This window comes from Chenopodium album, chromosome 24 (genome assembly GCF_948465745.1).
Source record: "Chenopodium album chromosome 24, dcCheAlbu1.1, whole genome shotgun sequence".
Taxonomy (NCBI): domain Eukaryota; kingdom Viridiplantae; phylum Streptophyta; class Magnoliopsida; order Caryophyllales; family Amaranthaceae; genus Chenopodium; species Chenopodium album.
In genome coordinates, this window is record NC_137857.1 from 38,326,060 (window position 1) to 38,350,048 (window position 23,989).

Here is a 23,989-nt window from a genome sequence, read left to right on the forward strand (position 1 = left end):
GTTATTGTCTATTGATTTTCTATTTTTCTTCAATCTTTCTTGTATTTGTTGTAACGCGCAATTTTTTCTAGAACTGTCATCAAGATGAACATCTAAATAATTTCCTGTCACAGGTTGAGAGCCGTGCCATACAACTCTTATTAGATTGTGGCAGTTTAAGATAGAATCTTGAATCATGCAATGCATCAAGTTGATGATCTGATCAAAGCTAAGGCTGATTATTCGAGACAAATTAAAGTAAATAGAAATATAGCACTCACCATTCCCATTTCCAATAACAGCCATGCTTACTGCCTGCCTTAAAACATATCCACATAATATTGCAACTACTCCTATATACCATTATACCATCACTCATTCTGCCATTGTACAAGAATATTGAAAATAAGATAATACACCCAGGTGCACCATGTGCATGGTACACCTGGGTAAATAAAAAAAGGCGGAAAAAACATATAGTGTTTGATAAAGAACATACCTGTATCTGTATTCTGTACATATATATGCGGAGTAAACAGTTACACTGTCGTAAAAGAAGCCTCAAATTTTATGGCTAACAAAAATTTGTAAATTCCTGCTGTTTGGTTCCCAGCCCTGTCATGGTAATTTGAATTATACATACATATTACATTCAAACGAGGATCTTTTTCATCGAAATAGGACAAGTACAAGACTACAGATGCACTAGCTGATATATGACTTGGTTGATAATTGTTAGCAGAGTGACAAGTATAAGATTAAGGTAATAATGAAACACAAGATAATTGTTGGTAATTGCTTAGGAAGTTAGGATACTATGATCATTTAATTTGAAGGGTGTTATTGTAGCTTTGACCACGACATGATACAATTTCACACTGATTTTCCTATGAATTTTAGAGCTTTGAATCGGATGCATCATGTACATGACAAGGATTATTGAGGGTAGACTCATATCTTAACTTCATGCTTGGAGGACTAGCTAGTTAGCTTGGTCCTAAGGAGCAAAATTGCAATGTGCTCAAAAATTGGAACTGCAATATCTGCAATATGTTTGAGGTCCAGGAATATGGTTTACATTCTATGTAATGGTTGAGGCCCAAAAAACATATTTTATACTCTATCGCTTGACTTGTGATACATGTTTTAGAGTGAAACAATAATGTAGACGTGTTAGGTATGTCCCAAATCTATAGGCCCAATATCTTGGTGGAGTGTTAGTACATATTTTAACAGCTTTCGGATAAATCAAGCAAGGTTCCTGTTTGCTCACAATTTCTCTAGAATTATTTACATGCAAGCTCCTTGAGAATTCTAAAAAGTTCTTGAATATAATACTGGAGAATAAACTACATACTATTGGCATGGCTCCGGAATATTCTAGAATATTATTGCCACAGAAAAACTTGAATATTTAGAATTATATAGCCGTTTTCAACCTTCATCTACACCTTCAGCTATAAATATTGGTCATGAGAATTCAAACAATACAAACAAGAAGCGATATTCATACACAAGTCTTCCTACATACTAAGTACTCACCACATGTTATCCACTTTTTACTACTTTTATTACCTTTATTATGTAATAGTCGCAATAATTTGACTTTTACACCATTCATACGAAAATGCTAAATTCGCAAGCTGCGACAAAAATAAATGTGTCACAATCGTACACGACGAATGACGTGTAAGGAATGGATGATGAGGTGATAAATAAAAGAACGATAAAAAATTAAACTTCTTCCATTATAGTTGGTAGATCTCGATCATTTAATTTTGACAAATATCCTCAGAAATACAACATATATATGAAAAAGGTATAAACAATTAAATTAAATCACTTCTAGCCTCTAAATTCTAAAACAGCAAAGGATTTTGTGTGCACTTCAGTAGCTTAATACTTTTCTTTTTGTTAATTTCTCCAACAATATTTATAGTTAAAAAATCAACATAATAGAATTCGGAGAGTGTGAATGAACAACGAATTCTTTTTTTAACCTTATCGTATTAAGAAAGACTCATGGACATATCCCATAAAACATGATAGATGTTCAGATGCTTAATGTGGGTAATGAAATTTAATTTTCTTCACATCACTAATAATTTTGTAATCTTATCCATTTTAACTAATGCTGGAAAGTCAAATATCTTATGCTTATAGTCGAATTGATAAGAGAAAAAATTATTTAGGTAGTATACAAAATTGTTAAAGTTACAAATTGTTGTAAATTTATAAAATTTGATAAAACCATACATTGTATGGGACATATATTAGTTATACATAGAGCCTATTGGTTTTTTTTTTATTTTTTTATTTTTTTTATTCTCTTTAAAAATCATTATACATAAGAGAAATGCAAATGACATACTAAGAGAAATGCAAATGACATACTACATCATATTATTGCGAGTAAGTAGTTGTTTAATGATTTGTTTATTAATATAAAGTAGTCAACTATCTATACTAATCTATTAAAAGACGTTCTCAAGAACGTCTATGTGTCACATAGACCCATTTTCATACTACACGTCACCTATTCAACCTCTAATTATGCCACATCACCTTTCAATGAACCTTAATTATTATGGCACATCACCCAAAAACAAGAGGTTAGGATAATGAGATTCAAACACCTAACCTCTTGTTAAAATAAGTCTTAATCAAATTGTCGCAGTTTGCCCGAATTCTAGTATCTAACGTATAACATATTTGATTTTTTGTTGGATGAAACGGTTAATTATGTGGATATCAGCAAACAAAAGACCAATATTAGCCAATTAAATGAACATATCAGCCAATTAATGTCTGATATCAGTTAACATTAGAAACATATCAGACATCAATAAAAAAGTACTTCCTCTGTTTTTTTTTACTTGCAACACTTCACTTTTCACGTTTGTCGATGCATTATTTCAATCGTTTATATCTTTAATTAGCAATATGTAAAAATTATAAATGTTAGACATTAAAATAGTATAAAACGAGACGAATCTAACAAGATCACACATGACTATATTTTTTCTTAGCTATAAATCGTTAAAGCTAGTCAAAGTGGAGTACATGAATAGTGTAAAAGTCAAACTGTTGCAAGTATAAGAAAACGGAGGAAGTATTAGTTAACAAGAACATATCAGCCAAAAAAAAAAACATATTAGCCAAAAAAACAAAAGGAACATATCAGCCAACAAATGATACATATCAACTAACAAAAGAAACATATTAGCCAACAAAAGATACATATCAGCCAACGGAATGAACATATCAGCCTACAAATAAAGCATATCAGCCAACAAAATCATAAAATCAACAAACAAAAAGCAACGTATAAGCCAACAAAATAAACATATATCAACCAACAAAATGAACATATCTGCCAACTAAAGAAACATATCAGTTAACTGATGTCTGATAGCAGCCAACAAAAGGAACATATCAAATATTAAAAAAAAAAATATCAACCAACAAAAGGAATATATTAGCCAGTACAAAAAAATATCAACCAACAAATGAAACATATCAACTAACAATAAAACGTAATAGATAAGCCGGCCGCACGTAATTATGCGTACGACCCAATATGTTCTCTTGAACTATTAATGAAAGTAACCTCCAATAAATCATCTAAAACTTACCATCTTATAACATCTATGATGACCTCAAATTCAACACGAGAAGAAACACATACTTTCTCCGTTTTCTTTTAGATGCAACATACTTTAAAATGGAATGAGTGGTTGTTAGGAGTGTAATTTAGTGGGCCATGTGCTTTAAATAAGGGAAATAATATAGTTTTTCCATGAAGTAACTTTCCTCTTATAGTGTGTTGCAAGTATTGTGACATTTCCTTTTTAGGGAAGTGTTGCAAGTAAAAGAAAACGGATGAAGTAATAGTTATACATAAGACCAACCTCTAAACTAATACTTCGTATATCTGTCAATAATGAATAATTTTTGTACCATATTATTATCCACTACTATTATTAGTAAGACCATTATCGTACGGAAATTTTGTGTAGAATTATCTTAAAAATAGGGTCATTTGTGAACAACTACTCATTTTTTATTTATTTGTTTAGAACTACCCACAAATTTGAAAACGTTTGGGTAGCACTACCCATTAACATTTTCCGTCTAATTAAGATGTTATCGGAGCCCACTTTTTTCACTTTTCCCACCCAATTAACTCTTCCAATTTGTTTAAAGGTTTCAATTTACCTTAATTAACCTAATTAGGGTTTTAATTAGAATTCATTTTAGGGTTCATGAGTTTAGTATTATTTGGGGATTTTGATTTCTAAGGTTTGGGGGTTTAATTGAATTGGGGTTTTTACTTATTTTAGCATTAATTGGCCATTGTAATTGAAAAAAGTGAAAAATTTGGCCAAAATAACATTTTAATTGGATGAAAAACGTTAGTGAGTAGTGCTACCCAAGCTTTTCCAAACTTTCGGGTAGTTCTAAACAAATAAAAAAAATGGGTAGTTGTTCACAAATAACCCTATCATTAGGGTAGTTTTATACAAAATTTCCTTATTGTACCATCGGTATAAAGTTGATATTAAGTATATATACAACAAAACTAAAAAAAGAAATATTTGTAACTACAGCCATACATGACTCGAATGTTAACTTATGAGAGAAAAAATAAAGCTAAAGAAATATTAGTAACTACTAGTAAAAAAGACTTTTGATAATTTGGTCAAAGTCACGTAATACGTATGCCCCAATTAGTACGCAAAGGTCCCCTCAATTTAAAACGACAAAATAAATGATAATATGAGGCTGCTATGCTACTAGTACCATTTACTTAAAGCTCTCGTCACTTTCGAATTTTGTCAAATGTTCTCATTTCAACTTTTCAGAAAAAATAAACCAAGAAATAAATAAACAAAGAAATGGTGAAGAAAGTCTAACGCGGGCGTCAAAAACGTGAAAAAACTTCCTAACCACCGAATTGATATTTTTGACCAATCATATTTTTTTTTTTTTTTTGAGGGCACCAATCATATTATTATTACTCTACATAATATCCTTGATATGCTAATCTAATACCTCACATGCCCTCAAAAAAAAAAAAAAAAAAAAAAACCTCACTTGCCAACTAGCTCAACTTTACGACCTTTATCCATTTAGGGCTTGTTCTCTTCAGATTATTTTTAGTTCAGTCCAGTTTAATTCAATTCAATTTAGTTCAGTTTAGTTCGGTTCCAATAAGTTAAGTTAAGTTCAGTTCTTAATTCAGCTCCAATAAATTCAGTTTAGTTCAGCTCAATTCAGTCAAATCAAAACAGACCCTTAGGTCATGTTATCTTTCCCTAAAATTACATATTTTAATCTTACTTTATTCGATCTTATATATATTTGGAGTATTATATTTTTATCCCTTTAATTTAAAGATAGTTGTAAGTTGTACATCATGTCAAGCTCGTATATTGTCTTAGAATTCGATAATTCGCTCATGGACCCCTTTAGCTATGTTTAGTGAAATTATTATAGACATGGGTGATCGAGCCATATCTTAACATTTCCGTTTTCTTGATCTTGAATTAGGTACATATATACTTGAGAATATGAGCGAAAGGTAAGAAGACCCTTACCCTAAAAAATCTCAGTTACAAGATTTGAGAACTCATCAGACCACAAATTAAATATAAGAGATTTATCAAATAAGTTAGCTTTGTTATAATTAAGGGAGGTAGCTACGAATTATAGGGCGAGGAGAGAAATATAGTAAAATAAAGACATAATATAGACTCATAAGTGAAGTGAAAGATAAAGAGAAAACATGTAATTAAAAATAAAATTGTTGCAATATTTGTGAATCATGATAATTATTGTAATATTAGAAAAAACAAAAGTAATCTTTTTGTATCAACAATTCTACATGAGATTGTTTGATACGTAGAAGATGGATTTAATATTGCTCTAGTAAGCCTACTTTCTTCGATCCACAAGCCTCCAAACAAACAAACAAAATAAAAATAACGACAACGTTATAATATAGTACAAATTCTAGACATTCTTTGCCCTTCTTAACAAGTTAGCGTGTATGAAAAATCCGCGTCAATATTGCTATTGAGTTTAGAATTTCGCAGCCAAATAGTTAGCTAATTTTATTACATTATCGTGTGTGATATGCTATATTCATACTAATCTGTTCTATAATAATTGTAATAATTGGATTTTTAATTCTATTTATAGTTTTTTTTTTATATGTATAAATAATAATTGTTGACAATAAAAGTTAAATAGTGTATTAGAATGAGTAAAACTACAATTGTTGCAAGTATTTAACGACAGAAAGAAGAAGCGTGTATCAATGAGTCATGCATGGTTTTTAGTACTTTCTCCGTAGAGCACTAGCAGTCTAGCACTTCAAAATGTTCGACAAGTTGCCATCAACCAAAGGCATCTCATCAAGAATTATGATAGAAGACAAGGTCTACAAGTTGCCATCAACCAAAGGCATCCCAAGAATTAAGATAGATTGAAGACTATTAGTTACGAGTTTAGGTTGCACCCAACATCAAAAGAGAGCGCTCTCGAGTTGTCACTTTGCTGATCTGGCTCGTCGAGAGTCCATTTCACAAGTCTAAATAATATGAAGAGTAACCTCTTAGCCGTATAAAATGTTTAATTATCTCATCTTTTATCTAAGTCAGACACTTAAGTATGTTGTTTGAAAAAACCTTCAACAAAATCTTTTAAAGGGAATTAGTATATGTACCCCGTGGAAGATTCAAAACATCATCATAGACATAAATTAAACTATTTCTTCAAAAGTTCAAGCATTGAGATATCTACCATTTCTATATAGAGAAGAAAATAGAGTAGCATATTGGATAAAAAAAATGTAAGGCATCTTGTTTTGTTGCCATGAATGAAATACTCTTATACTACGTAATTCAATTGTTTGTAATAGGAGAATTAACCCCTTTTCAATTCCGTATAAATTTTTACCTATTAATAATCTTGTACTATATATACTAAAATCAGATAATTGAAAAGTAAGGAAGAAAATAAAACACACTCTGAACAATCCAAACGTAGAGATTACGTTGAAATAAAGATTGGACAAAAAAAAAAAAAATATGAGAAATAATTTTAATCATTGAAAACAAATAAATAAATATAAATGATTACTAATTCAAATAATTGACCTACGCATATAAAAGTAGTTTACACTCCACTATTCAACCAAACAAAACAGAATTTCAAACCTTAATCAAATATTTTCAGTCAAAACAGAGGAACCTGCATTGAACCTACGCTTCCACCCAAAACACGCATCACCCTGACTATTCAACACACTCTCTCTCTCTCTCTCTCTCTCCTCCTTAGTCTTTTTGCTTACTTTAATAATCACTCGAATTCACACTTTTCTAACAACCCCTTTTATAGTTCTAAACAGAATTTTCATTGAACAATTATTAGTGTTTTGGTTGATTTTAGAGAAAATAAAAAACATGGGTAGTATGAGAAATATGGACCCTCAATCGATAGCCGAGACGGCGGTTCGAGTAATCGGGTACGGGTATGATCTTACTGCGGATCTCCGATTAACTTCGTGTAAAGCTGGTCCTTTTGATTCAAGATTGATTGAAATTGATCATAGTTTGACTAGAGATTTGATTTTGCCTGGTGGAATTGTTGTTCCTAATGTTCCGTCTTCTATTAAGTCTGATAAGGGCGAGCGTACTCGATTTCGGTCCGATGTCCTGTCTTTTAATCAGGTAATAATGCGTTCTTTTCTTTATGTAGACGAAATTTGATTTCAGGTGAGAAGAGTTAAAAGCCGTTAAAGTTAGTTGACATCTATGCAAAATAGTTAGTTATTCGACTTGTGTTTTTATATACTATGGAGTATTAATTTGATCAAAATTCGTTTAGGGATTTGAGAAGTAAGTTTTAAAATTTGTGTATGGTTGATGAGTTCCTAGGATCCCCGAGGGCCACGTCAGCGTTCTCTAGACCAATAAAGTAAATGTACTTTGATGGTCAACTCGGGACATATACTATACACTTCCTCCGTTTTTATTTACTTACAACACCTTTTTGGCACGTATTTTAGCGGAGATATTAGACTAGATAAACGGATAAATTAAATTGTAAATTTTTACCATCGATAAGAAAAAAGGATAAGTTGCTATGGTTAATATTTCATAACTTAATTAATTCATTTATCTAGTTTAATTACTCCGTAATTAGTATTTCATAAAAGATGTGTTGCAAGTATTGAAAACAGAGAAAGTAAGTCACATAATTAAGGATAGAAAATCATGGTGTAGCATGTTATCGATACATTTTGTGGACCTAAAAAGTTCTCGTACATTTGCAGTTGGTATTTTTGTTTTTATTTTTTACCAGGTATTATAGAGCTTTAGGATCAAAAGCACCATGAAATTATGATGAAAAACTAGACATTTAGAAAGAAACTTGTTACTAATTAAATATATTTGCACATACCTTAATAAAATTAACATGTTTTTTGCACTAGTACTAAGGAGAGTGAATATTTGAGAGAAAAATCTTATTGAAAATGTGTATTTAATGTGTGAATGATGCAGTCTTAGTGCAGGTTCTCTTCAGATTATTTTCAGTTCAGTTCTTAATTTCCTTCTCTCATAAAATATTCAATTCAGCTCAGTTCAGTCAATTTTGCTTTTTTTATATACGTCTTGCCCGGTTAGAGTTTGGCTGTGTATATAATGTCTGCCCTGAAGAATCCGCGACACAGGTTGTTGTTAGTTTCAAGTGGATGTCAATGTATAGCAACGTTGCATACGAAGTATCATGGTATCAGAAGCATGTCTATATTGATGTAAATTGGTGTGTAAAAACAAAAAGACGGAACAATATGAGATAAGCAATTGTGATTATAATTTATGTGCAACACTGGTTTACATAGAAGGTTTGTTCTACAGAGAATTCTATGTTAACTGTACTATGGTTTCATAATATAGTTCAATCATGAAATGCCTATCTTCCTTGACAGGCCGTCCTGAAGGCAAAGCATTAACCAGCTCCCTGCCAAGACTCGACGAGTTAATTTATATGGGGAGCTACCCTTTACATGAGGAGTGACCTCAGGAAGAAAATGCACCTGTAAATTATTACCTAATTCTCTGCATTACTATGTATTTCAGATGTCAGAGCGCTTCAATCAGGACCATTCATTATCTGGTAAAATTCCCTCAGGCCATTTCAATGTTATGTTCAGCTTCAAAGGCTGCTGGCAGAAGGATGCAGGTGTAACGAAAACCCTTGCTTATGATGGTTGTTTCATCACTCTCTACACTATTGAGCTTGGAAAGTCCCACATTACACTTTCGGAGGATATTAAACGTGAAGTGCCTTTGTCATGGGACCCTGCTGCTCTTGCTGCGTAAGGATCTACTTTGTACATTGCTCTCATTTTTTGTTGCATGTATGATTAGCTCGGAAAGAGTTAATGATAAGCATTCATCTGTCGAAATTTTGTTCTGAAAGGCTAATGATCATATATTGTTGTGGAACGAGTTTGTTTTTTCTCTTAAGTATCTTTTATGGGTCTTGTTGATGCTACAGCAGAAATCTCCACGAGCAGAATATTATTGCTCAATACAGTTTCATGTGGGGATCTATTTATATGTCTTACCACTCTAGTAATTTGTATTTCAGGTTCATTGAAAAATATGGTACTCATATCGTTGTTGGGTTAAAGATGGGAGGTAAAGATGTAATACACATCAAGCAGCAAAAAAGTTCATCCCTTGAACCAGCTGAGGTGCAGAATGTACTCAAGAAGCTTGCTGATGAAAGGTTTTTGGAAGATTTACAGAGCCCTGCAGCACATGGAAAGCCAAAGGTACATTGTGTCTTACTGCCTATAAATTTGTTTTTGTTACAATTTCAACTGCATAGCTTTCTGAATGTCGCTTCAAATGTTGCCACCATGCATTCGGTTTGCATGTGATTTGACTGGCACCAATCGGGGAAAGAATGCTGATTGGATCCCTTTAAGATGATGCAGTACTCTTCACTAACCTTATGACAGAAAAATAGCTCATTTTCTGCTAAACAATCACCTCAGACTTCTGAAGAGAAACACACAGCTATACTTTTCCTATCCCTATACTGAAATATGTCAAGGTTTTGAGCTGAAATTTAAGTTGTAGATTAGCCAAGTTTTTGCCATCTAAGGGAGGGTGTAAGGATGGCTTGCCATGGACTGTAATACATCATGCCTCGGCTTTTATCCTTAGGAATCCATGGCTTACAAGGTTCTGCAAGCCGGCATCCTCAAAGCTGAGTAAACTAATCAGCAACCAAAGAGCAATCTAATGTCTGATGATGAATGAAAGAGTTTCTTCTAAGCATATATTACTAGATCACATGATTTGTTCCTGAGGTCAGAGCCCAGTGTCATTCCTCCTCAGGTCCCAAGAATTACCCACATTAAAGCTCATAATTCACTGCTTTGAATGCTTGTAACGACTTATAAGTTACTTGATCAACCTATGCTTGGGTGGATGCTAATTTGAATTATGGTTTTGGGATACCCTATAAAATAGCTAGGGTGTTCTTATTGCTTTATCGGTACCTGAAAATAACAAGTTAGGACTCAAGTACTTTAACTTATTTGCTTGGAGTGTAAGAGGGACTGTAAGTCAAACCTCTGTATAACTCATGACTTCTGTCCTTCAAATTGCTTTATAGCTCACAGTCTAGAAGGGGCCATTCTAGCTTGGGATTGTGACTTGTGAGTTGCAAATTTCGATAGTCATTCGAGCCTAAGTTTGAAATTGGAGGTTTCTTGATCATAACTTGATGAAATACTCAGGTTTATTTCATTAGAAGCATTAGGCTTTCTAGGCTTCAGTCAGGACTTTATGCTAACTACTAGAGTGTTCTTATGTTTCTTTGCATAAACCTACACCTCATACAAAGTGTTCAGATTATCAGACAACTAACCAAGTCCAACCTTGCGTTTATGAATTTTCAAACGTTCAAGCCAAGACTGTACCTTAGAATCCATTTTAATTATTGCTTATTCCCTTTTCCAGCCTTTTAAGATTTGCTGGTCTCTTGCTGCATATTTATCGCATTGTACTATTGTGTTTCTTTTCTTGGGTTAAAACTAACAAAATAAAGTGCTTGTAGATCATTGCTGTTATGTATGTATACATATGTAAATATCCTAGTTTGTATGCACATTCTAAACTTTGATTGTTTTAGTCCTCTGAATGCTTGTCTGCAAATTCTGCCCAACCTACAATATGATATATCTTCTTCAATTGTCCAATTATTATTCATGAAGCTTCTAGGGTATGAGTTCCTCAGAATTAACTCTTCTTGGCTTCCTTTTGTTCTTGTAGGAGAAAATCCGGACTAACTGGCAGCTCCAAGCATCTTTGGCTCAATCATTTCGACCTTCTGTAACTTCTCATTCAAAGAACGAGGTGAGATTTATGTGATTATTTTATGTGTTAGTGAATGTAAATTCTGTTAATTGAATTGTGTCACGAGATTAGACATAAACCAGTATTGTCATATATTTACAGGATCTTCTGAGCATTGCAGTTCGTAGGGGAGGTGTTGATATCGGAAATCACAAACAGTGGCTTTCAACTATAGCAGAGTCACCAAATGTTATATCCATGTCATTTGTGCCCATAACCTCACTGTTATCTGGAGTCCAGGGCTGTGGTTTTCTCACTCATGCTGTAAATCTGTATCTCAGATGTGAGTGTTCTGCTACACTTGTCACTTTTCCTTTTATGTCTAAGGTTGAAGCGAAACAAGCCTACCAAATCTATTGATCAAATTCACCCGGATTTTTAGACCTAAATACCTGGTGGATGCTATAAGTAACTAGCTAAGTAGCTTAAACATAATTGGCATTTTATGTCTCATATGTATTAACACTAAAAGTAAGTTATATGCTTATGTGCAGATAAGCCACCTATTGATGACCTTGCTGAATTTCTTGAGTACCAGTTGCCTCGGCAGTGGGCTCCTGCATATGGTGATCTTCCATTAAGCCTTAGACGAAAGAAAGATGCATCTCCATCATTGCCATATGCATTAATGGGTCCTAAGCTTTATGTCAATGTTGTGCCGGTGGACACTGGAAACAGACCTGTTACTGGAATACGGCTTTTCCTGGAAGGTAAGAAGAGTGACCGTCTTGCAATCCATCTGCAGCATCTTTCAGCTCTTCCAAAGATCATCCAACTTTCTGATGATCACAGCAGCCAACATAGTGATCAACATTTAGAAAAAGACTACATAGAACCAATCAAGTGGAGTATGTTTTCCCATGTTTACACTGCCCCACTTGAGCATAATCATTTATCTACTGATGATACTGCCCCAATCGTAACAAGGGCATGGTTTGAGGTCAAACCTGTTGGCATGAAAAAGGTTCTATTTTTGAGGCTTGGATTTTCCATGGTGGCCTCTGCAAGACTTCGCAGATCAGAGTGGGATGAATCAACCACCTTATCTCGGAAATCAGGTATGTTCTCAAAGATCAGTGGACGATTTAGTGGAGGATTAACCCCACAACCAGAACCCCAGAAGCCGGATATAAACTCAGGCCTCTATCCTGGTGGCCCTCCTGCTCCTGCTTCGACACCAAAGCTGTCAAGTATTGTTGATTCCAAGGAAATGGTAAGAGGCCCAGAAGACCATCCTGGATATTGGGTGATCACCGGAGCAAAGCTGTGTATGCAGGGTGGAAAGATCAGTATGAAAGCTAAGTTTTCATTGTTGACCATGATTGCAGATTCAGAGGATTCAATGTCTATGTAAATTATGTCTTACATTAGTCAGATTTTTTTGTAAGTAAATACTGTAGATTCATATACTGGTAGTTTATTTCATTAGGTTCCTGATTTTTTTGTGGCCAATTGTTCATCAGGAGCAGGTTTACTAAAGAATACCTGTCCTCCTATAGTATGTTGTGTGTTGGCCTATTCTTTTTCCCTTTTTTTTTTTTTTTTTTCAATATTTGTGTGTTTGTGGTGGGAGGATACTGCCCAACACCTCTGTATTATATCAGGTTATCAAGGTGCAGACTATCTCATGTTTTGTAAATATATATTTCCATTCAATGCGCCAGTAAACTTATGTAGTTCTATGAATCCAGGCAAATGTTATGTACTTGCAATTCTGTATTAATGTCTTAGCAACTAGAGAATATATTTGTACTCTCAATATGTGCCGAATATATTGTAGTCTATGTTATTCTGACTCGACAGGTATTATGCAAATGGCAAACCCTGCTACAATGTTAAAACATCATGCTTATGGTCTAATTTCAAGTGTCCGATTGTCCAAATTTATGGAGCATCAAGTACCTGGCACATGTACTAGAGGTAATATGCTAGTATTAGCACATTAGATGCATAAAACTAAGAGTTAGAAGCAATCACAGCTAAAGGATTCTTTCAGTACCATTTTCCAAAATAAGCTGATCCTTCCTTAAAACAAATTGGAGAAACATTTGAAGCATTCCATCTCTATATCTATACATATACAGCAAAAAACAACTCTGTCTAACATTAAAACAGAGAACTAAACATTTGTAAATGAAGGAAAATGTTTTGTTCTTCATTTTTGTGATTCCTGTAACCTTCTGCAATTCTATATTACCAGTAATCTCCACAGGAGCATGAACCATCTTTGAAATGATGGTACCTGTTTGTATCTCTGACAATAATCTCTCTAGAGACTATCATACAGATGAACTTGAAAGCCGTATGGCAATCCAAGCAAATCCGAAGATTCTTCTTGACCCTAATGGGAGCACCTGGTGGGGTCGCTATAAGTGCAAAAGCAACAGCGAGTTTTTCACTATGATAAAGCAGCAGCAACTCCTTTTCACTTTGTTCAACATCATGGAGATCAGTCTCCAGCATAGGTACATACCCTTCCTTCATCATGAGATCTTTAATCTCATTCAACTTAGCATATATTTCCACACTTCTGGGGTGGCTTTTATCTCCTACAATAAATGTGTGAATCTTATCTTTCACCTCAACCCAACTCATTCCAGGCTCCTTCTTAACCCTAGTTTCTTTCATCATTTTCCTCATTTCTGAAACATTCTGCCACATTCCAGCTGATGCATACAGGTTGGCCAGCAGAATGTGCGTACCAGATTTCTCTGGTTCAAGGGCAAAAAGCTTCTCCGCTGCACGTTGCCCTAGCTCCACGTTCTTGTGAATTTTTGCAGCACCAAGAAGTGCTCCCCATACTGCTCCATTAGCTTCATATGGCATTTTGTTCACAAGCTCCAATGCTTCATCTAATTTCCCAGCTCGACCAAGGATATCAATCATGCAAGCATAATGTTCTTGAGTAGGCTTTATGCCATATAATCTTTCCATTGATTGGAAGTATTCTTTGGCTTCTTCAACCAAACCTGTGTGACTGCATGCACATAGGACACTGACTAAAGTAACATGGTTTGGGCAAACACCATCCTCAACCATCTGATTAAATAAGCGTAGTGCTTCTTTTCCATGCCCATGTTGAGCAAGTCCTCCGATTATAGCAGACCATGACACTATTCCTTTCTCACTTAGCTTTGAGAAGGAAAGGGTTGCATCATCTATACATCCACATTTAGCATACATGTTAACAAGGGAATTCCCAGCAAAGGTATCAGACATGTACCCAAGCTTTAATACATGAACATGCATTTGTTTTCCTTGTTCGTAGGCAGATAAATTAGCACAAGCATTTAAGAGAGCACTGCAAGCAAAAGGATCTGGCAATACACCTATAGCTTGCATTTCCTTATAAATCTTCAGCGATTCTTCACCTAGTCCAAACTGAGAATAAGCCGTAATCATGGAAGTAAAAGATGCTAAATCTCCTATTTTAGATTCATGAAATTTCTTTGCCGCATCTTTTATGTTGCCAAGCTTCCCATATGAGTCAACAAGGCTATTCACAACATAATTATCAGATTGAAGACCTGATTTTATGGAAATTGCGTGAACTTGCTGACAAACTTCGATTTCCTGCAAGCTAGTTATGCATTTGAGGACTGCTGATAATGTGGTCTTATTAAAACCTACTCCCTCTTTATACATCTCAATGAAAATTCTTAAAGCTTCTTTATCATCTCCTTTTGATGAGTAACCTGAGATCATAGCATTCCATGCAATCAAGTCTTTCTCTGATATTGATTTAAAAACAGTCTTTGCCTCCTCCATTGAACCACATTTGGAATACATATCAAGCAGACCAACACCAGTAAACAAATCTGCATTTGTATCCATCTTAATCAAAGTGGAATGAAGCTGTCTACCCAAATCTTTCAGTTCTAATCCTGCACAAGCTTTTAGAGCACTTGATAATGTGAATAAGTTTGGATGTACACCAGAACTGTTCATCTGACCAAACAATTCCAAAGCCAATTCATGTTCTTCATGAAGCACAGAACCGGCAATAATGGCATTCCAAGAAACAATATCTGGCTCCTTGACATTATCAAATACAAGTAGGGCATCTTTAATTTCCCCGACTTTAGCATACATATCAACAAGTGCATTTGCTGAGAACTGATCAGTTTCATGTCCAAACTTTATTAAGTACCCATGAATTTTTCTTCCCAAAGTACCATCCCCTTTTCCTGCACAGGCATTCAGCATACTCGAGAGACTAAACTCATTTGGTCTCATATTAGTCGAAACCATTTCATTGAACAAACGAATCGCCTCTTCAAAAAAGTACCCTTGCACATAACAAGAAAACAAGGCATTCCACGAAACAACACTCCTTTCGGGAATTTCATCAAATAACCTCCTCGAATCCTCAAACTCTCTGCATTTTGCATAAACAACCACCAAGGTATTCGCAACAAAAACATCAGAACCAAACCCAGCAACCAACGCCAACTTATGAATTTGCTTCCCATACCTCAAATCCTCCCTAATTCCACAAGCCTTAAGCACACTCGAAAATGCGAATTCATTAGAAATAATACCCAAAGAGTGCATTTCCTGAAAAGCCAAAAGGGCTTCCTTGGGCATCCCATTTTGGACATACCCAGATATAATAGCTGACCAAGAAACCAAGTCTGGTTCAGGACTTTCGTCGAGCAGTTTCCGGGCATACCCGAAAACTCGACATTTCGAGTATAAATTAATCAAATGATTCCGAAGTTTCACATCGATCAACAACCCAGATTTAGTTAATTGAGCATGAACTTGTAATCCAGGACCAAGGGACTTGGTCTGGCAGCAATATGATAAATGCTCAGAAAAGGGTACAAAGGTCGGAAAAACACTACCCTTTTCAGCTAAATTATTGAAAATATCAGATTGATGATTTTCGCAAAATCTGGGTAATGTTTGGAAGTTTTTTGGAGAGAAGATTGAATTTGGGGAGAGAAAAAGAGGGAAACTTTTGAATGGCAGGTAAAATCGTTGGTTAAGGGTTGCTTGGAGGGAAAATAGACGACGAATGTTCATGATCCATTAGTTGACTCCAACACAAACTAACGCAATTAAGTAAAACTGTAAAACCAATGTTGAAAGTGGCAACTTATAATGTGCCTCAAATCCTCAATATATGAGATCAATGCTCGACAAATTGGTAACAAGTGAGTGGATGAGAACTAGTTTAGTCGCTTGAAGGAAGTGTGGTATTTAATACCTGAAATGGGCGAAATCAAATACTCCATTTATTTCTTAATGTTTGCACCATTTGACCCAAAAAGCTCTCACAAAAAGTGGATCTATTGTGTAAACAAAAAGGGACTGAGAGAGTAGTATCTACGAGTACATATCTTTGTGGGCCTTGTGGCTCTCTCGACACTACATGTTTTTTTAACAATATGAAACATAAATGAAAAATCAATGCATATATGCTTCACTAGAAACATTGGAAAGAGTGATTAAGTTCTGGTTTTAAAGATATGTTACAAAATCTTAACTTCTTTTGATTGTTATAAGAAACTCTGATTTTTTTAAAAAAGTGATTTATTTTTACTCACAAAATAAATTAAAAAAAACAAATAATCTCAGCTGTTCATTTTTTTTTTTTTTAAAAAGTGTGATAGTCAAAAGTCATATGATTACATTAGAATCCCCCCAATAAGGGATTGGTTGACCTAGGAGTTATGTTATTAGTTTTTGAAGTAACAACTATACAAGTACCAAAAATCCTTTTTATAGAGACTCAGAGGTTTTTATTAGAGGTTGGTGAAAAAAAAAAAAAGATAAACTCGAACATCTCTAAAATATTTGAAGAGCTTTTTCTTTCAACTTTTAAGGCCGATCAATTACGATCTATAATTATTTTTTTTCCCCTTTAAGAGACTAACATATTTGTAAATGGTCACTTTATTGTTCCCTTGATGGCTTGATGTGGCATGGGATGGGATATGGTCATCAACAATTGCAAAATGACAATCAAATAATCATATTTCATATCAGGTCAATTTCCTTTTTGAAATTTTCATCCAATATCTTCAAGAATCCAAATGCATTGTTCTTGTCAAAAAAAAAAAAAAAAAAAAAAAAAAGAATAATGTATTTTTTCGTGCCCCACTTGAACATACTTAAATACTAGATAGATCATATCATATGCCTTTTTATTTTGGACCACATCTTAAGTGGTAGGGATTTGACCCATGGCTTTGACTTTGGCTTTAAGTTAGTAGCATTTAGGTAAATGGGTTTATTTGTTTGAAGTGATAATTAATTGGGTTTGGACCAATTATTTGGTTTGTGAGCATCAAATAAGGACCCTCTCCCCCCAACCCTCCCCAATTTCCCAAATGAATGATTTCAAATTAGATTAGACATAAACATTATAAAAAATACGATAATAATAAAAAAAACGATAATTAAATTGTTGACTTCTTAAACATAGAATAAGAATAACTTTTTATCAAGAGATCCAAAAAAGAGATGCAAATGAGTTTCGTAATTTTAAAAATCGGCTTTGTTTGTTTATGTAACATGTAAATGATGGAGGATGGATGAAAAATACATCAAATTACATAGTATTCTCTCTATTTTTTTAAAATGACACACTAACATTTTGTTACATGTGTGGAAACATATATTTGAATGCTAAAAGTCAAAGTGAGTTATAAAAGGGGGAGAGCATGTTTGGTGCTTAGAGAGCCACGAGGGCAGGGGCGATGAGAATCGATCCCTTGATCTCCTGGATCGGGAGGGAAGCGCTAACCAGTTGAGTTATCCCTCATTCTCATAAAAGGGGGAGAGTATGAAGTAGAATGAGTTTGAACTAAGAAATTTGTTGAATTGAAGTGAAAGTGAGAGGTGAAACAAATGAAGATAATTGCTTGGAAGGCTCAAAAGATTAGGAAAGAGAAGGTTTAAAATTAGAATGAGAGAGGAGATTATGAAAAAAAAAGAGACAAAATAACTTATCTTATTACATGCGGAATAGTAAATACTAGTTAAAGTCCCGTGCCATGCACGGGTATTAAATTATTTAACGAACTATAACATAAATTTAACAATTATATATTAACAAAGAATTACATTTATAAACTTTTAAATAATTGTTTTACCTTTTTTTTTTTTTTTTTTTTTTTTTTTTTTTTTTTTTTTTTTTTTTTACAATGATGCATGTAAAGGCTATTGATGTGTTAGACTTTATAAATATGAAAACAAAAAATTAGGAATTATTGATTGTTTAGAACCCATCTTATATATCATGTCCCTATTTTGTTGATACAATTTTGATATACACATTTGTTTATACAAGTTTAATTAACTTCAACATTATTTTTCTATATATAAAAATCAAAATTTTAAAAAAGAGTGAGCTAGTCTATGTTTTTATTATAATATATTAATATATAAGTAAACTGAGGAAAATAATGAAACATTAAATACTATTATGAGAAAAAAAAAAATTTAGCATGAGATTATTAATAGAAGTAAGGCTTTTCCTAATAGAAATATTAGCACGAGAATATTATAGAAATATTAGCATGAGAATATTATAGAAATATTGGAGACTATTACAATAATTACTTAATACTTGTATAAAATATATACATATAAGAATATTTCATTAAGAGAATATTAGAGCATTTACAAGTTATGAATACTTTTCATGGAAAATTGACGAAAAAAAAGAAGATAAAAAAAAAGGAAAGAAAAATTGGAGGGAAAATTTTTAACCAGTGAATGACATGTGTCATCACTGGTTTCGCTTTTAATATTAAAGTTATATTAATTGATTGATTATTGATAAGATTTTATCTTTTGGGTTTGATATTCTACATTGTATTTCATTTATAAAAAAAAAAAAAGCCCGATTATTAAAATAGTTTTTTTTTTTTTTTTTTTTTTTTTTTTTTTTTTTTTTTTTTTTTTTTTTTTTTTTTTTGGGGACACAGTCCACACAGATTATTACAATAATTTAATTAATTGTCAACTATTATATCTTTCAAAATAAAATTGTCAACTATTATAACTTTTTTTTTTGAAAGAAACTATTATAACTTTTATACAGTATATATCCATATAATTATTGGTTTATCGATCAAATATGCCATGGTCCCTACCTCCAATGTTTGTATAAAATGCAAAGACGTATTGGACCATAATTAATTTGGATTAGGTTGAATGGATAATCTAGAAATTGTCAGCACCAACTCATTCATTGCATATCTTAAAAATGCAAAATTGCCCCATTAGCCACACCACACATCTCATTTGACTAGTTCACATCAACACAACACCACAAAGTTAGTAAATTGATTAAGAATTAACACCAACCTTTTTTGTGCGTTTAGGTTGATGATTTTAGGAAAATTTTATGAACATATAAAAGTGGTTATTAAAGGTAAGCCACTTAGAAATTCTATAAAGGAGTATAAGTAAATAACACTCTTAACTTTTTAATGTAGTTACTTCCCACTTAAACAACATAACCAACAACCTAGTGACCTACAAGCTACAACTCTATCTTCTTCAAGCACCATGATGTGCTTCATACACAAGAGGCATTGTTGTTTGAATATCAACATTTTTGTTAAGATGTATTATACGTGTTTTGTATACAACAGACTTAGTCACCCTAAATAATCACATACAGAGTAAACATCAATTATATTTGAAGATTGGCTTTGCAAAATTTGGGTAACCAAGCAGTATATGGTTGTACAATGTACACATATATAAAACCTTATGAGTGATGATAAACTCACAAATGGCTAAGCAGTAAGCACAATAGGAGTAAAAAGAGTTAGGAAAGAAACTAGGACTAGTATGGAAGTACCTTTTGTACCAACCACCAAAAAAGATGGTTGAACAAGGTTATGAAAAGAAATGCCAACAATTAAATAAGTGAATACCCATTAATCAACCATGAAACAAATTTGTAAAAGAAACATCTCAACATACGGAAGTCCAGCAAACTAATACGGAGTATAATTTTTACTAATTCTCTATTATATATACCGAGGTCCAAACCAAATGATGAAATCGATGACTCGATGTACATATGGTCAGATATTGTGCATTAAAATACCCACAAAAAACATTTAAAGTGCAGTGCTAAATATAAAGAATGAAATCGTTATATTTATCAAACCAAATGTATTTTCAAATGGTTTATAAAATATAATACATAGGTTTTATTAATTAGTCCTACAAATTAAAGTAAGAATAATCTAGTTATTAATCCAATGAACAGGGATACAAAATGATTATCTACAAATTAAAACTAATTATATCTTCTGATCACCACCTCTCATCTCTTGATCAATTCACCATCCAACAAATCCAAGGAAACTGCAATATGTAAATAAATAAATAAATAAAATCAAATTATGAAGATGATCGAATTTATTGAAGGGATAATAAAGAGAAAAAGAAACCTGAGAGAACGAAGAGCAAGATGAGAAGAGAGGACATGGAAGAGTACATGAGCACCATGGAAGAACATGACCATACCAGTGCATCCTAACACAAATAATTCTACCGCCATTTTCTATTTTTATTAACTGATTTTTCTTCTCCAATGTTTTATAGAGAGAGGAGAAAGGTTGACGAAAAAGAGAGAGAGAGAGAGAGGTTAATGGAGAAGTAGTGACTAGTGAGACAGTAGATGAGTTTGCCAGTTTGGCGATATGCTGCTTTTTATGAATCGCAACACCCTTGTGGTTGGGGCTTGTAAAGTTGTAAGGGCATCGCTCGTTCTAACGCCATGTTCTGTTCACCTTATTTTAACTTATTTTAGGAAAAATAAGTTCAAATCAAAATTAATAAGTTCAGATAAAATAAGTTCAAGAAAAATAAGTTCAGATAATTAAGTCGTGATTAGGGCTAATCAGGGCTACCCAGGTTCAATCTAATATATATATAAATAAAGTAGGCATTTTTGGAGAGCATTCGGCGCGCCATATAAGCAAAGGTATATTTTTGACCAATTAAAAATTAGAATTCTATTTTATTTTAGAATTAAAAAATTCACTTGCCACCTAAATAAAAGCGACGAATGAGATTTAAGAAATTTGCCACGTAGGTAAAAACAACGAATAATGATTCATGAGGATTTAATTTATTTAAAAAACTAAAATTTATCTTTTAAAAAAATCATCTTTAGATATAGGATTTATAAATCTAAGATAATCTTTATAGTGTTTATGATAAGAAATAAAAATTATTTTTAAATTGTAATTAACTTAAAATTTGTGATGCCTACCACTATAAATTGACGCATTCTACGACACACATAAAATCTCATATCAATACAAAACCAAATCAAGCGAATTTTGTGTCCGTTTTAGGTCATCTGGTTGCGTAATTCTTAGTTTAATTTTTAAATTTCATGTGTTAAATGTATATATTTGTGATTATTGCTTACATTGTGTTTATTTGGAAAACTTAATGATTATATGTTTATGTTTTGTTTATTGAATTTTGTTTTTACACGTAGATCTAATTAAATCAGAGAATTAAATTCAATCAAAAATGATTGGAAAATCAAAGTATGAAGAGGTATTATATCTTTATAAATCGTTTACATTTTTAAAATTTCTTATAAACCTTTTTAGTTTTTATTAATTAATTTTATGATAAAAACAGTTTTTTTTGTGATTTAGGTAGCATAATCAAGCCATCAAATTAACTTAATTTTTATTTTTAATTACAAGATGATTGCCTTCATGCCTCAATTAAAGCTTTTCGTCCAAAATAAATTGAAAGAAAAGTTTACGCCATTAGATATTTTTCAATCGCTACAAATAAGAAGCAATATCGCACGCATTGTTAGTGACATCGAATAATGATTTAATTTTTTAAAATATTATTGTTCGGCCAATTGAGGATGATGATAAAATTCCAATGCATAGATCTAGATTTGATTTTGTACAATTAAAATTTTTAGATCAATTTCACAACAATTTTTCACTTCCGGTAAATATATATATATATTGATTTCTTTTATAAGACTATAAAGATTAATTTTATGTAAATTTTATATATCCATTTTGATTAGATGGAAAAGATATGGGTGTGAACGAAGTTGGTGATTCTATCTATAGTATACATGATTTTATTATTTTTTAATATTTTTATCTTTTAAAAAACAACGAATAATGATTTAGGATTTAAATTATTTAAAAATAAAAAAATATCGTTTCATATTAAAGATTTTATCCTAATATGTAACAGATAAAATATCACATTTACAAATTTTTTTTGAAAGATATCATATTTACAATTTATTCATATTTTTAAATTCAGTTGTCATATCATTAACAACCACAATAAAATACAAAACAACAATAAAAAAAGTCGAATCATAAATTACATTTAAAAAAAAAAAACTTTTGTAATAACACTTTGTTTAAAATATTATGTGTTTTTTTTTTTTTGTCTGAAACTATTAGATAGTAAAATAAATCAAATAATTTTAAAAAAAAACATAGAATCTATACAAAAATATATTTTCTTGAGATTTATATATGAAAAAACCGTGCATCGCACGGGCTTTCATCTAGTTTATAACTAAAATAAGTTCTTCAGATAAGTTCAGATCAGTTCAATAAGTAAAAATCAGGTGAATAGAACGCACCGTACCCTAAATAGAGGTATCAATTCGGGTGTTCGGGTCAAGTTGGGTCTATTTTAAAACTTAAGTCATGCTAAATTGTAATGTCCATGCGAGTCAAAATCTAAATCGGATATTTTTCGGGTCGAGTCAATCGGGTCATGTTATGACACATCTAATTCTAAATAAGTGTAATACTTCATTTATAACAATATCTCTCTGTATTTTATATTATATCTCTTTTATCTCGCTGTGAATTTTTTTATTTGATCATTATTTTGCGGGAAGTTTTGAATAAAATCACGTTTAAAAAAACAGTATTTGAAAAAAATCACGTTTGAAAAAGCACTATTTGTCTAGGACAACATTTTAAAAGACATTTTTTGTCTAGGACAACCTTTTAAATCTTTCTTATTGGCAAAGTCGAACCTTATTTTTTTTGTTAACGATGACCACCCCCACTTTCGGGCGTTGACTCACCGGAATCCGGCGTTGACACCCCTTCACCACCAGTATGTTGTTGTTCATACTTCACTTGAACCACCACCCCCACCAGGCCACCACAACTAGAAACCCCACCACAACCTAAAACCCACCATCAACGAAATATGAAACCCCACCACCACCTAATACCCACCACCACCAGCGAAATTCGAAACCCCACCAACATTCACCCTCCCTGCAAACCGCATCAAATAGAAATCCACCACAGAAATCTTGTGTGGAACAGAAGGGTAAAAGCTCGTTTTATTCTGATTTTCAGTACGAATATGAACTGTGAAAGCGTGGCCTAACGATCCTTTAAACTTTTTGAATTTAAAGCTAGAGGTGTCAGAAAAGTTACCATAGGGATAACTGGCTCGTGGCAGCCAAGTTTTCATAGGACGTTGCTTTTTGATCCTTCGATGTCGGCTCTTCCTATCATTGTGAAGCAGAATTCACCAAGTATTGGTCCAGCCACCAA

At 32.7% G+C, this 23,989-nt stretch overlaps 1 protein-coding gene, 1 long non-coding RNA gene and 1 pseudogene across 2 annotated transcripts; 1 reads left to right on the forward strand and 2 right to left on the reverse strand.

The window, feature by feature from the left end:
* The first annotated feature begins 7,204 nt into the window (after positions 1 to 7,204).
* Positions 7,205 to 13,165, forward strand: LOC145612054 (MACPF domain-containing protein NSL1-like). The gene is made up of 6 exons (XM_081667431.1): positions 7,205 to 7,715; positions 9,129 to 9,367; positions 9,643 to 9,829; positions 11,340 to 11,423; positions 11,526 to 11,706; positions 11,918 to 13,165. Exons 1-6 carry the CDS (start codon positions 7,449 to 7,451, stop codon positions 12,775 to 12,777), a joined length of 1,818 nt encoding a protein of 605 aa, XP_081523557.1. The 5' UTR covers positions 7,205 to 7,448; the 3' UTR covers positions 12,778 to 13,165.
* Positions 13,166 to 13,430: 265 nt separating this feature from the next.
* On the reverse strand, positions 13,431 to 16,481 carry LOC145612012 (pentatricopeptide repeat-containing protein At3g12770 pseudogene; annotated as a pseudogene).
* A 4,027-nt stretch (positions 16,482 to 20,508) lies between these two features.
* On the reverse strand, positions 20,509 to 21,138 carry LOC145612521 (uncharacterized). The gene is made up of 2 exons (XR_014106631.1): positions 20,849 to 21,138; positions 20,509 to 20,762 (listed from the first exon to the last, which is right to left on the reverse strand). It is a non-coding gene; the product is annotated as an uncharacterized LOC145612521 (long non-coding RNA).
* Between the last annotated feature and the right edge of the window lie 2,851 nt (positions 21,139 to 23,989).

What these genes read in the sequence shown, in the direction of transcription:
- LOC145612054 (XM_081667431.1), top strand. Translation starts at nt 7,449, where the DNA reads ATGGGTAGTATGAGAAATATGGACCCTCAATCGATAGCCGAGACGGCG. An exon ending in ATGTCCTGTCTTTTAATCAG is followed by an intron (nt 7,716 to 9,128) that starts GTAATAATGCGT and finishes TATGTATTTCAG; the next exon opens with ATGTCAGAGCGCTTCAATCA. An exon ending in TGTAAATCTGTATCTCAGAT is followed by an intron (nt 11,707 to 11,917) that starts GTGAGTGTTCTG and finishes GCTTATGTGCAG; the next exon opens with ATAAGCCACCTATTGATGAC.